General features: G+C 38.0%; 1 protein-coding gene across 2 annotated transcripts; it reads right to left on the bottom strand.

Moving 5' to 3' along the window:
• Positions 1-1,212: 1,212 nt before the first annotated feature.
• LOC112044779 (pro-resilin) lies at positions 1,213-6,805 on the bottom strand. 2 transcript variants are annotated; one of them, XM_024080734.2, is made up of 6 exons: positions 6,734-6,805; positions 6,086-6,652; positions 5,221-5,410; positions 4,689-4,724; positions 4,478-4,513; positions 1,213-4,106 (listed from the first exon to the last, which is right to left on the bottom strand). In XM_024080734.2, the coding sequence occupies exons 1-6, from the start codon at positions 6,743-6,745 to the stop codon at positions 3,679-3,681; spliced, it is 1,269 nt and encodes a 422-aa protein (XP_023936502.2). In that variant the 5' UTR covers positions 6,746-6,805; the 3' UTR covers positions 1,213-3,678. The 2 variants fall into 2 exon arrangements, with proteins under 2 accessions (XP_023936502.2, XP_023936503.2); XM_024080735.2 differs by lacking the exon at positions 5,221-5,410 and having other exon boundaries at positions 6,145-6,652.
• Positions 6,806-12,672: the final 5,867 nt, after the last annotated feature.

The following is a 12,672-nucleotide window of genomic DNA, read 5'->3' as shown; positions in this document are numbered from 1 at the left end:
CGAATAAAATTTAAAATAAAATTAATCGACTGCTGATTACGTTTATTGCAATATTTAATTAAGTCAGCGTGGAAAAGCATCCAAACCGCTAAATAGGTAAATAAAATATTTCAATGAACGTGAACATTAATTAACCCAATGTGTATTTACTGCATGTACTCGTATGTAATAACTAACAAGTTAACATAATAAAAATCACAATCGGCCGAAACAATGGCCCACTATTGAGCACTTGAGACCTCGTCTTTTGTAAAGATATATAGCTATGACCCACCACGCTATTGAATTGTGTTATGTTGCATTTATGTTAGAATATATCATTTCCTAAATAAATAGGTAAGGATATCTAGATGATTGTTGTAAAATGGTGTTTCTTAAACGCCATCTCAAAGAGTTTTGATATAAATATTTACTAACTAGGACGCCCGCGTCTTCGTCCGCGTGTTACCCTACCCCCACTCTACCCTACCATACCCCTACCCTACCCTTACTCTAAGGATGCCCTATCCCTATCCTACCCTAAGTATCCTGTCTCTCTCCTGGTTCTAAGCTACCTCTCCAGCTCCACCACCACCAATTTCCAGCAAAATCGGCCCAGCCATTATTGAATTAAAAATAGTGTAATCAACACAACTTTTTTATGATTACTTCAAATTCAGTACCTATTATATAATAGTACCTAACAGGTAAAGTCAACAAATAGTCGACTGCTTGTAAACTGAGCCTACTTGTATAAATGGTTTTTGATTTGATGTGAAAGTTATAATTATTATTTTTTATTATATTTCCTTATTCTTGCATTTTCTGTTAAAATCTAACCATATTATACCTACTATCTAATCTTACCTTTACGTATCTACATGTTTTCTGTGCCTTTACAGAAAGAAACTTTATCGAAATATAATATTTGTTCAGTGTGCCTAGTGGGAGGTTTCTATATTTTCATACTGTTACTATCACGTTGACGTTTTCGCAAATTTATGTGCCACTAGATGGCGCTGTTTCAATTCCTTAGAAATTCGCGTTTACGTTACGTGACAGTAACAGTATCAAACTGCGTATGCGCGTTATCATCTGAGTCGTCCGGTCATAAAAGTCAAAAAAGATAGGAATGTGCAGCGCGCCTACCTGCGCACCCTAATTATCGATAAACGGCTACCTGCGCACGTGCTAATGATGAGTCAATAATGATTTGGACGATTCTGATTGGTCGGTTTCTAATGTAATTGCATTGCGTATTTTTTTTGCTATAAATGTGTTTACTGCAATTAAATAAATACATTCATGTGTTACTCGTTGCGCACTATGGATACTTTATTTTCTAACGTTGATCTGAAGAAATTACATGGCGATATTAGCCCTCAAGCTCGAACACTGATTCACAACGTATTCCTGTTTCTCAATGAATTGAAAAGTGATCCGAATAAAGTGGCTTCTCTAAATTTCAACAAACCACGTGAAATGGCCGCATTTGTTTGTGGTGTGAGCAGAGCGACAGTGGACCGAATCAAGACGGAAGTATCACAATCAGGCAGTACCTGTATACCAAGAACAAATTTTAAGAAACCACAAACCGTCACTAATATTGACGATTTTGATAAAAGTGTGTTGAAGCGAACTGTAGCTTCATTTTATGAGAATGGAGAGTATCCATCCGTGGCGAAAATTTTAGAAAAATTCCGTGAACAATTACCCGATTTTAAATGCGGCAACACTTCAATGAGAATACTACTGAAGGAGGTTGGGTTCCAGTATAAGAAAAATAGCGAAGGACGTAAATATTTAATGGAAAGAACTGATATTGTTTGTGCTAGAATGGACTTTTTAAGGAAATTGGATTTACTTAGAAGAACTAACGATCAGCGACCACGTTTCTATCTAGACGAAACATGGATTAATCAAAACCATGCAAGAAAGAGGATGTGGCTTGGAAGCAACGATGAAGGAGGTTTCAAGAATCAGCCTGTGGGAAAAGGCCAAAGATTAATAGTTTGCCATGCGGGTTCTGCAAGGACTGGCTTCGTTCCAGATGCGAAGCTAATATTTAAAGCGGTGAAATCAAAGGATGCTGATTACCACACAGAAATGGATGGCGAAACATATATGGCATGGTTTTCCGAATTCCTGAATCTACTTGAAGAGCCCTCAGTTATAATTGTCGATAACGCAAGCTATCATTCGATACAGTTGGAAAAGATACCCACAAGAAACACGAGGAAAGCTGAAATTCAAGAATGGTTGACAAAGAAAAAGATTCCATATTCCAGCAACGAAATTATTGAAGAATTAATAAGAAAAGTAAAAGCCAGTAACCCGCAGAAGGTCTACGCTTTAGACCATCTGGCAAATGAACGAGGTCATGAAGTAATAAGGCTCCCTCCATATCACTGTCAATATAACCCAATAGAATTAATTTGGGCACAAGTAAAGGGAGAAGTTGCGAAGAATAATAATACCTTCAAGATAGCAGATGTCGAAAATCACCTCCACCGAGCCATAGAAAATGTCACACGAGAAGACTGGGCCAAATGTGTTAGGCATGCCGAAGAACTTCAAAACAAAGATTTACAAAAAGCTCTAATTAGAGATCACGCGCCGCTTATAATAAATTTGGCAGAAGACGAAGATTCTGATGATGAAGACTCAGATGAAGATTAATTTTATTTAGTTAATAATTATATAATATGAAATATGTATTATATTAAATCAAATATTGTTAATTTTTTTAATTTTGTGAACAAGATACGATAATAAACTTTACTTATCGATAATATGTCTTTCATTGTTACACCCTTCACTAGACGGCTCCATAAGACCCATAAGTGCAAGCGAGATAGATATAGAGAAATGATTTATGGCCCTAAGACTCAGTTGTTAACGCGCGTACTTATGGTCGTTCAAACTTGTTTTCGAAATCAAATAAATGTTGACAGTGCGAAAGTATACAAGATTTTAACATTGTAAACACTCATTATTGAAATGTTTTATAGAAAAAAATATCTCACACTACATACAATTACAAAAATATAGCTCTAATATTGACTGTATTTTTCTTTCTATATAATTAAATAAATAAATAAATATACTTAAACAATACACATCATTATCTAGCCCCAAAGTAAGCATACAGAGTAGCTTGTGTTATGGGTGCTAAGATAGTTGATATTATAATATTAATATACATTTATATACTACATATAAATACTTATATAATGAATAAATACACACAGACACTGGAAAACACCCATGCTCATCACACAAATATTTTCCAGTTGTGGGAATCGAACCCACGGCCGTGGATGCAGAAAGCAGGGTCACTGCCCACTGCGCCACGCGGCTGTCAAAACCGCAAAAAAAAAAAAAAATTGACCGCTATAGCTTGGCAACTTCTTTCGTAACACTCCCGATGTTGCGTTCCCGATGAATGAAAAACCCACGACTGATGCACACACCCGCACGCACGATTTCACACCCGTAGTCTTTCCCCTTGTTTCCCCCATATCATGGGAGTGTTATCAACGAACTTGCCAGAATACAATTTTATGATCGTTTTTTTGGTAATAAAGAAAACGTATTATATGATATGAGGTTTATTAAAAATAAAAAAGTTTAGTCTACAATGAGTATTTATTTACAAGCCATCGAGATGCGGTGTTCGAAACCTATTATACCTAACGATCAGTATCCGGAACCACGAGGACCGTTCGGCCCACCGCTAGGGTAACCTTCGCTCCCTCCTTGAGGACCATTCCTTCCATCTCGAGGTCTGCCAGAGGGATAGCCTCCTTGACTGCCAGGATAATTTCCACCACCTTGACCCCTGCCTCTACCGCCTTGTCCACTGGGATAACCACCTTGTCCTCCACTCGGATAACCACCTTGTCCTCCACTGGGAAAACCACCTTGTCCACTAGGATAACCACCTCCTTGTCCACCTGGATAGCCTTGGTCATTGCTTGGATAACCACCGGCACCAGACCCTGAACCAAATCCTGGTTGCTGGTATCTTCCGCCTTGACCTGAACCAGGCTGTTGAGGGTAACCAGCTCCGCTTCCAGCGAAAGCCTCAGCATTGGCATCCGCTCGTGGGTATCCTTGATTTCTTCCTACAATCATATTAAAATATTATTAATTACTTACTTTCGAAAGCCACATCGTCTGGGATTTTATAATGTTTTTCATACGTATAATATACGGCTTGCTTGTGGAATTGAATATTGACAAACTTAATTTGTCTTTTATTTGTATACAATCCTTTTTGAGCTCTAGCTACTGGCTTAAGCTGGTAAGCTTCACATATGATTTGAAGCATTTTATCATGATAGTCTGAGTAAAGACAGGTACAGATACAGGATCATTTTGCATCCAACCATCAAGTTGCTGTTTATATTGCTTCGACCAAAAGTTTAGTAAGATTATTCGGTGCTCATCTCATCGCACTATTATTATTACCACGTAAAATATTCAGAAATATTACCACTGCCAAAACCCGATCCGCTGCCGCCACCAGATCCTAAGAGAAAGCAAACAGTTTCATTAAGAAATTATACATTTAAAAATGTTTAAATTCTACTATTATGTTTTAATCCTACTATACGATAAATGAAGTATATAGCAACATGATATATGTAAAACTCAAGATAATCTTGGTGTATGCTATACATTATAATAACCACGAAATATATTACCTCTGCCAAAACCAGAACCGCTGCCGCCACCAGATCCTGAGAGAAAACAAACGATTGCATATAGAAGTATAATACATAATACTTATAAATCTAAAAAGCTTTAATACTAGCCATTAGTTTCGGCATCCTATCATATCAATTATTGTAATAATAACTAATAGAGTGTTGAGTCAACTAATTATTCTTCCAATAGTCGTTTCAGTCAATGGTCTTATAGCGAAAAGTTTGCATGGGCCCCCAAATGTCCCGCAGCGGAAGGGTTGAATTTTAAATTTATAAATTTTTAATAGTGTTTTGTATTTTATAAACATTGTCAAAAATTTCAAAAAAGGACAAATAAATAGATGAGAGAAAATAGAAAACCAATTAAAAGAGACATCTCAAGCCATTATATTATTACAACTAGAATTCGTTATTCGACAACGACATTCGCCTCATTGGTACCTAATTGCATTTCTCTGTGTTTTTATATAATTTATGCATAAATTATAATAAAATAAGCAGACTAGACTACTAGAGATAATAAACAAACCCTCATATCGGATCTGAGGCTTGTAGCCCTCCCGATCTGCCTCATACTCCACCACCTGCTTCCTACCGTCCGGCAACACTACGTTATACTCCCCTGTGGTGACGTCACCATCTCGTCGCTCCGAATGACCAAACTTAGTACCTGTCTCAGCATCATCGACCTCATAGCTAAATTCGTACTTAGCTGGCCCCTGTAACAAAAATCATCATAATCATCAACAACCCATACATGAGCACGAGCATTGTCTCATACTGAGAGGGGTTAGGCCAATAGTCCACCACGCTGGCCCAATACAGACTAGCAGACTTCAAACACGCAGAGAATTAGAAAATTCTCAGGTATATGCAGGTTTCCTCACGATGTTTTTCCGTCACCGTATAAGACACATAACTGAAAGTTGAAGAACCGGATTCGAACCTATGCCTTTCGAAACGAAGGCAGCAGAGGTCATATCCATTGGGCTATCACGGCCTATAAATATACTATCGTAATACATCGTACCCCAAAGTTCTTAGGTAATCTAGACTAAATTGGAAATATAACGAAAAAACTCAAGACCGATTTGAAAAAATATTACACCAATAAAAAGCTACATTATCAGGAAGTAAAATATGCTATATTTTATCTCCGTATTACCACGGGAATGGGAAATACGCGGGTAAAACTAGGTGCTGTTGGTAGTTAAGTAAATCAAACCTCGCAATTAAAATAAGTTCAGTACTTTTGAAAATAATCATTCGGCGCCATCTGCAAATCGCCATATTTTCGTGATTTTGATGGTTGGGTGGAATATTCTTAAAACATTATTTACCAATATTGATTGCAAAACAATTTTATTTAGAAATTTACTAAAAGGTAAACTTACATTAGAGTCATCTACCCCTGATCCTCGATAATTTTGATTTTTATTATCTAGATCATTACCGAAATCAGGGGTTCCATAAGAGGTTGACGGAGAACCACCGAACTGTTGTCTGCCTTGATTTTGGCGGCCTCCACTTCCACCACTGAAGCCTCCGGATTGATAGTTATCTGTAGACGGTGTCCCGTAAGAAGTGTCTGGCCTTTGAGCTGAACCACGACCACGGAATGATGACCCGCTACCACCTACACCGCCTTGTTGATTGGGAGCTCCATATTGTTGGCTGGGGGATTGTCCTTGGTGACCTCGCGAACCATCTCTTTGGAATCCGGAAGAACCTTGACCGGGTACTCCATATTCGGTAGATAGGGAATTTGAATTCCCTTGAGGATTAAAGTTGCCGCCGAACTGACTTTGAGATCCCTGGTCACCTCTACCCTGGCCTCCATTAGGAGCACCATATTGCGAAGATGGTGTTCCACCTGACCCTGAGCTTGGAGGTAGATAGCTGTTTACTGGTGGTTCACATTTCGTCGTCCTCACCAATAGGACCGTTAGAGAAAAAAGCCACTGGAAAATAGAAGGATGTTACAAAACATTAACGAGTAGGTATGACGAGTTAACGTAAGCAAAAAACAATAAAATGCTTACAACCAATATCATTTTAATGCACTTTTAACTATTTATAAATATTTTAGTGTTTGTTCCTTTAATCACACTTGGGTTTGGAATAAATTGAAATCCTCTGTTCTAAGCTTATATAGTGTTAATCAAAGTGGTGAACGTCCTATCAATAGTCATCATAGCAGCACGCGCATCGTGGCTGATTTTAATTTCGTGCATTTGTCTCCAATGTAGGGCACTCTAATCCTGCTCGATGTTCTGCGATGCAATATGTTCGGATTTACGTTAGCACGTTTTAACGATAGGTACTAAGATTTTATTCCCTGTTGTAATTTAAATAAACATATCTGTATTGTGATTTTTCTTAAGCAATAAGTATTTTGAATGCTATAAATACCATTCGTTTATTTTTTATTTTTCTATAAATATCTTACGATAGTCAAGAATTATTTAGCTACCTGGATTATGTAACAGCATTATGTAATCGTTACACGTACGATAATTTTATTACGCGAGGATATCTGTAATTAGTTCAGACAAAAGCGAACTAAATTGGGTCATAAAATATAACTCGAAAGTATATAATTACTCAAAAAAATTGTGTTTGTAAAAGTAAATTGAAAAATAAAATAATACACAACTTTTGGGACACACTGCTCCAGGACTTCCTTATATACTAAGCGCCTGTCTAGGCCAGACCTTCACAATTTTGTAACAACTGAAAGTTTGCCAGCTCATGCTTCTGCCATATCAAAAATTACGGTTTATACTTGGACAATTGAGGCTATGTAGGCCTAACAAACGATTAATGAGATATTTAATAAAGTAAAATAGACAAACGTAAACCAATAGCAACGAGAAATGCTTCTATCTCTTTCATTACGTAGGAACCATAAAGATGTAACTGTGACTTTATATTTTCTAAATTAGCTCCGGTATGGTGATAGCATCGGCCGTGGCTAGTTACCACGCTACCGGCAAAGGCGTACCGCCATGCGAGTGGATTTCATGAAATTACGAAACTTTGCCTACAGACTCTCAATCTATCAATTTTGTAAAGTTTATATAAATAATTAAATAAACTTTAACCATGTAACCTTGCATTAAAGCATCAAATTCAGGCATATTGTACTACTTTTGCTTTATCATAGATTTGATGAATAAGTTCGTGAAGGATCCGTGTCACATCGCTCGTGTTGCCCGGGTTGTGTAATGCAGTCGATCTAATTCAATAATACATTATTATTATAAATATAAACTACTAGTAGACGTCCCACGGTTTCACCCGCGTACTTCCTGTCCCCGAGGAAATACGAAGATAACATATCGTCCCTTAGCTTACAACACCGCTCAAGTCATTTTTACAAACTTTACAGGAGACGTAAAAAACTGTATATTTTAAAAAATCTCTGGTTTTTTTCTAGTTCTACTTAATACATTCTTTAGTTACCGGTTAAGAAATAATTATTTACACTTATTTTAACGATTTACTTTATTTTAACTTTAATTTTATGACTTGAGCGGTGTTGACTGATATTTTATTAGATTTAGGCGGTGTTGTTTGTGAAAATGTTATGGATTAAGGTATTAAAAGATGATTTGCAAATAAAAGTTTTTATTAAGAAATATTTCAAGAAAATTAACATTCTTTATAACAAAGGCATCTTAACTTAAATCTAAAGAATCACATTGTTGAGATGAATTGCTTAAGGTTATTTTCAGCTTTATGACTGCAACAAACGTCGCATTGATCTTTCTTTGGGTGGAATAGGCTCAGATTGAGTTTCAAAAATAATGTCAGTAATGCGACGGCATCTTTGGAAGATCTGCTAAAAACTTTTCAACATGTTTGATGACATGGTCTTAAATTTTTCCTGGATTCCTGCGATTACTGGTTGAAGTAGACACACCGGGAGAGGCATAGCACAATCGGTTTTCGTCGACCAATATCTTATAAACCAATCTTTAATTCCAAGAGTGGCCAAGAACATTTTTACAGACTTGGCGACGTACATTATCAATCGTCAAAACGTAAGTTCGACTATCAGTTCTTTTGGATTGGATTCTGGATTTTTTGTAACTTTCTTTAGTACTTTGTTAACGTGAGAAGTTATAAATGATCTTCGCTGCTCCCAGTTCATGTTCTTCCAGAAATTTTCAAACAAATGTTTTCGCTGTTGCTCGTTTATGTTGTCACATGACCTGAGCTTTGACGGCCTCCGTGGCGCAGTGGTATGCGCGGTGGATTTACAAAACGGAGGTCCTGGGTTCGATCCCCGGCTGGGCAGATTGAGATTTTCTTAATTTGTCCAGGTCTGGCTGGTGGGAGGCTTCAGCTGTGGCTAGTTACCACCCTACCGGCAAAGACGTACCGCCAAGCGATTTAGCGTTCCGGTACGATGCCGTGTAGAAACCGAAAGGGGTGTGGATTTTCATCCTCCTCCTAACAAGTTAGCCCGCTTCCATCTTAGACTGCATCATCACTTACCGTCAGGTGAGATTGTAGTCAAGGGCTAACTTGTAAAGAATAAAATAAAAAAAAAGAGTTTGGATTTCTTGCAAAACGCAGAAGTGCACGGTGGTTTTATGTATCCTGCATATGACCACTTTGTTAGTGATGGAATAGCAGAGACACTAGATTGCTGTATATTGTTTTGGGTTGTTTTATCTGTATCTGTGTTAATTACTATATCCAAAATTGGGTCTTGAGTATTCCTAGGGAAAGCTTTGATGTCAATATTTCGTAGCTCTTGTACAATGTTCTCACTTTCTACCGAGATATTGGCTACATTCAATGCAGAAGGCTGAAGATACTCGATGGTTACTGTAGCAAATTCGGGTGGTATATTTTGCAGATCAAAGAAGTCATCACCGTCTTTTTCTACAACTTGTAGATTGTGAATGTCAATGTTTTCAATATTAATCATAATTAGTAATAATAGTCTATGTTCTGGTCAAATATGTGTTTACATTATCCTGGCTACTTATAATACTTTTTATGGACTCCCCAAAGTTTTGATTATTTATTGGTGTTGCAATAGTTTCATATTTAGTAAGACAATTGCATACTTTGGTGTCAGAAGAACTAGTGTTATTTTTTTTATTCAAAATCTAAAATAAATAATTGGAATTATTGCATTAAAGTATTTTCGCGCGAAAAGTATGCCAGACTAACGACTTGTGCGGTGTTGCGACGCCAACCGACTTGAGCGCTGTTACTATTTTTTGAATTACGGCTTCTGATTTTCTGAAATCTATTTCATGAGACCAATGGTTCGACGCGCAATGCGCAGCTTCATCCAATGGCATCAAAATGTAAATACCGCCAATTTTCGACTTGAGCGGTGTTGTTAGCTAAGGGACGATATAGCCTATGACACTCACAAATAACGAATTTTCCATTGGTACGTAAAATAATTTTCAAAATCGATTTAGTAGATCGAGAGATTAACCGCTTACAAATTCACAAACTATTCCTCTTTATAATATTAGTTTAACCACCCCAGTAAGTTTACTGTTATAAGTACTAATGTTACTTGACGGGCGGTCTTGTTCTTTCATTACTAATACATTTGAGAATAGTATAAACTAAGGAAGAAGATAAGAAACATATGCTGGACTGGAGATTGATCCATTTATTTATATGAAGTCACTAGCGGACGACCGCGACTTCGTCCGCGTGGAATTTAGTTTTTCACAATCTCTTAAACCATGGATTTTTCCGGGATAAAAAGTAGCCTATTTTGTAATTCAGACTATAATCTATATCTACTTGAAATTTTAGATGATACGGTTCAGTAGCCGAGGCGAGAAAGAGTAACAAACATTCATACCATCAAAATTATCAAGTTTGGCAAATCTCGGGAATCCGTGGATTTTTCCGAAATTGTGTTAATCCAGAGTAAAATCTATTTCCATTCAAAATTTCAGCCAAATCGGTTCAGTAGTTGCAGCGTTAAAGAGTAACAAACATCCAAACATACATACAAACATTTACAACAAACTTTCGCGTTTATAATATTAGTAGGTAGTAGTATTAAACATACAGCCGAACCTAACAACAGAACCTCCTCCTTTTTGGAAGTGGGTTAAAACTTACTCTATTGCGTGACTAGTTATCACCCTACCGATAAAGATTCACAGCTAAAAGATACGTTCCGGTATCACAAAGCTATATGCTGCGGAGAAACCGTCAAAAGTATGGGTATAATAAGCTTGTAACTCTCTTCCAACTTATTAACAATCCATATTCGGCTCACTGTTGAGCGCGACTCTCCTCTCAGAATGAGAGGGATTAGACTAATAATACACCACGCTGGCCCAATACGGATTGACAGACTTCACACATAGAATTAAGGAAATTCTCAGGTATGCAGGTTTCCTCACAATGTCTTTCCTTAACTGTTTGAGACACATGATATTTAATTTCTTAAAATGTACATAACTGAAAAGTTGGAGTAGCATGCCTCGGACTGGATTCGAACCTACGCCACATACGTCATATCCACTGGGCTATCACGGTCTTGCAACTGAGCCCGGTACGATCTTAGACTGCATCGTCACTTAATCAATGAGATCACAGATGACCGTGAAGGCATTAGTGTGCAAGTCGCTCTCAGACTCAGTCGTGTAATTGCACAAGACGCGCACTGCACGGGTTGCACGCTTGTTAGAAATGACCCGCGAACGTGACTATCATATGCACTGCGAACAAGAACATATTACTGACTTCAATAATAAGCCCTTTGACGTAAATGATTACCTCTCACTGTTAGTATCACCGCACACGGGCCACAAGAAGCAAGAAGGGGCCACAAAAGTAGCTGAAACGCGCGACAGCCACTTGTGGCCGGTGGTCGACAAGCGCGGTTGGTGGCTGCTATTTTTTTGACGGCCTCCGTGGCGCAGTGGTATGCGCCGTGGATTTACAAAACGGAGGTCCTGGGTTCTTTCCCCGGCTGGGCAGATTGAGATTTTCTTAATTTGTCTAGGTCTCTCTGGTGGGAGGCTTCGGCCGTGGCTAGTTACCACCCCGGCAAAGACGTACCGCCAAGAATTTAGCGTTCCGGTACGATGCCGTGTAGAAACCGAAAGGGGTGTGGATTTTCATCCTCCTCCTAACAAGTTTGTCCGCTTCCATCTTAGACTGCATCATCACTTACCATCAGGTGAGATTGTAGTCAAGGGCTAACTTGTAAAAAATAAAAAAAAAATCAACCCATGAAGTATCATAATGGACTCGAACGAAGAAAGTTTAATTGCTCTGCTTTTGGTAAGAAATTATCGTCGTAGAAGACGAATCCGCAGTTATTGGATACTTCCAATTTTAACATATAGGGGTGCGGAATCGTGCGAGTGGTATGTGGCGGCATTTAGTGGCCGGTACGGACCACAAGAAGCGAGCATCGACGATTGTAGTGTGTGGCGGCCACCGGCGTCAACCGTGTGAGGCGAGTACATATAAAATGTATGAAAACTAGAGGATATATGCCGATAGCGGCGTTTTGTGGTTGTGGCTGGTGGCCCGTGTGCGGATGCCTTTAGTGGAATCAGGTAAAAACTACCTACATATTTATTTGTTATTTTTTAAATAGATAATTACAACATAACATCCATTACTACTAGTAATTTAACAAGAATATCCCACAGTAGTATTAATAATTGGATAGGTCTTCAAAAATATAGTGACTGTGAGAGCAGCAGATTTCAATTGTTTCTGCATTATTCGGGTTTAAAATGATAATTCAATCTTCAGAACCCTACACTGCGCGTGACCTGTCACGCACTTGGCCGGTTTTTTATTTTATCCTCCACATTATCTCCATCAACAACATCGTCAGGTTAGTGAACTACTACTAGGGCAGGTATCTCGTCTTACAAGATCTTATACGACTAGATTGGTTTTAGGCCTCGGTACATAGGAGTCCAAAGTTGAGACCATAAGGTTTACAATAAAAAAACAACAA

The sequence above is a fragment of the Bicyclus anynana genome, chromosome 9, assembly GCF_947172395.1.
Source record: "Bicyclus anynana chromosome 9, ilBicAnyn1.1, whole genome shotgun sequence".
Lineage (NCBI taxonomy): Eukaryota > Metazoa > Arthropoda > Insecta > Lepidoptera > Nymphalidae > Bicyclus > Bicyclus anynana.
Note: the sequence above shows the minus strand (reverse complement) of the source record. Positions and strands in the feature narration are given on the sequence as shown.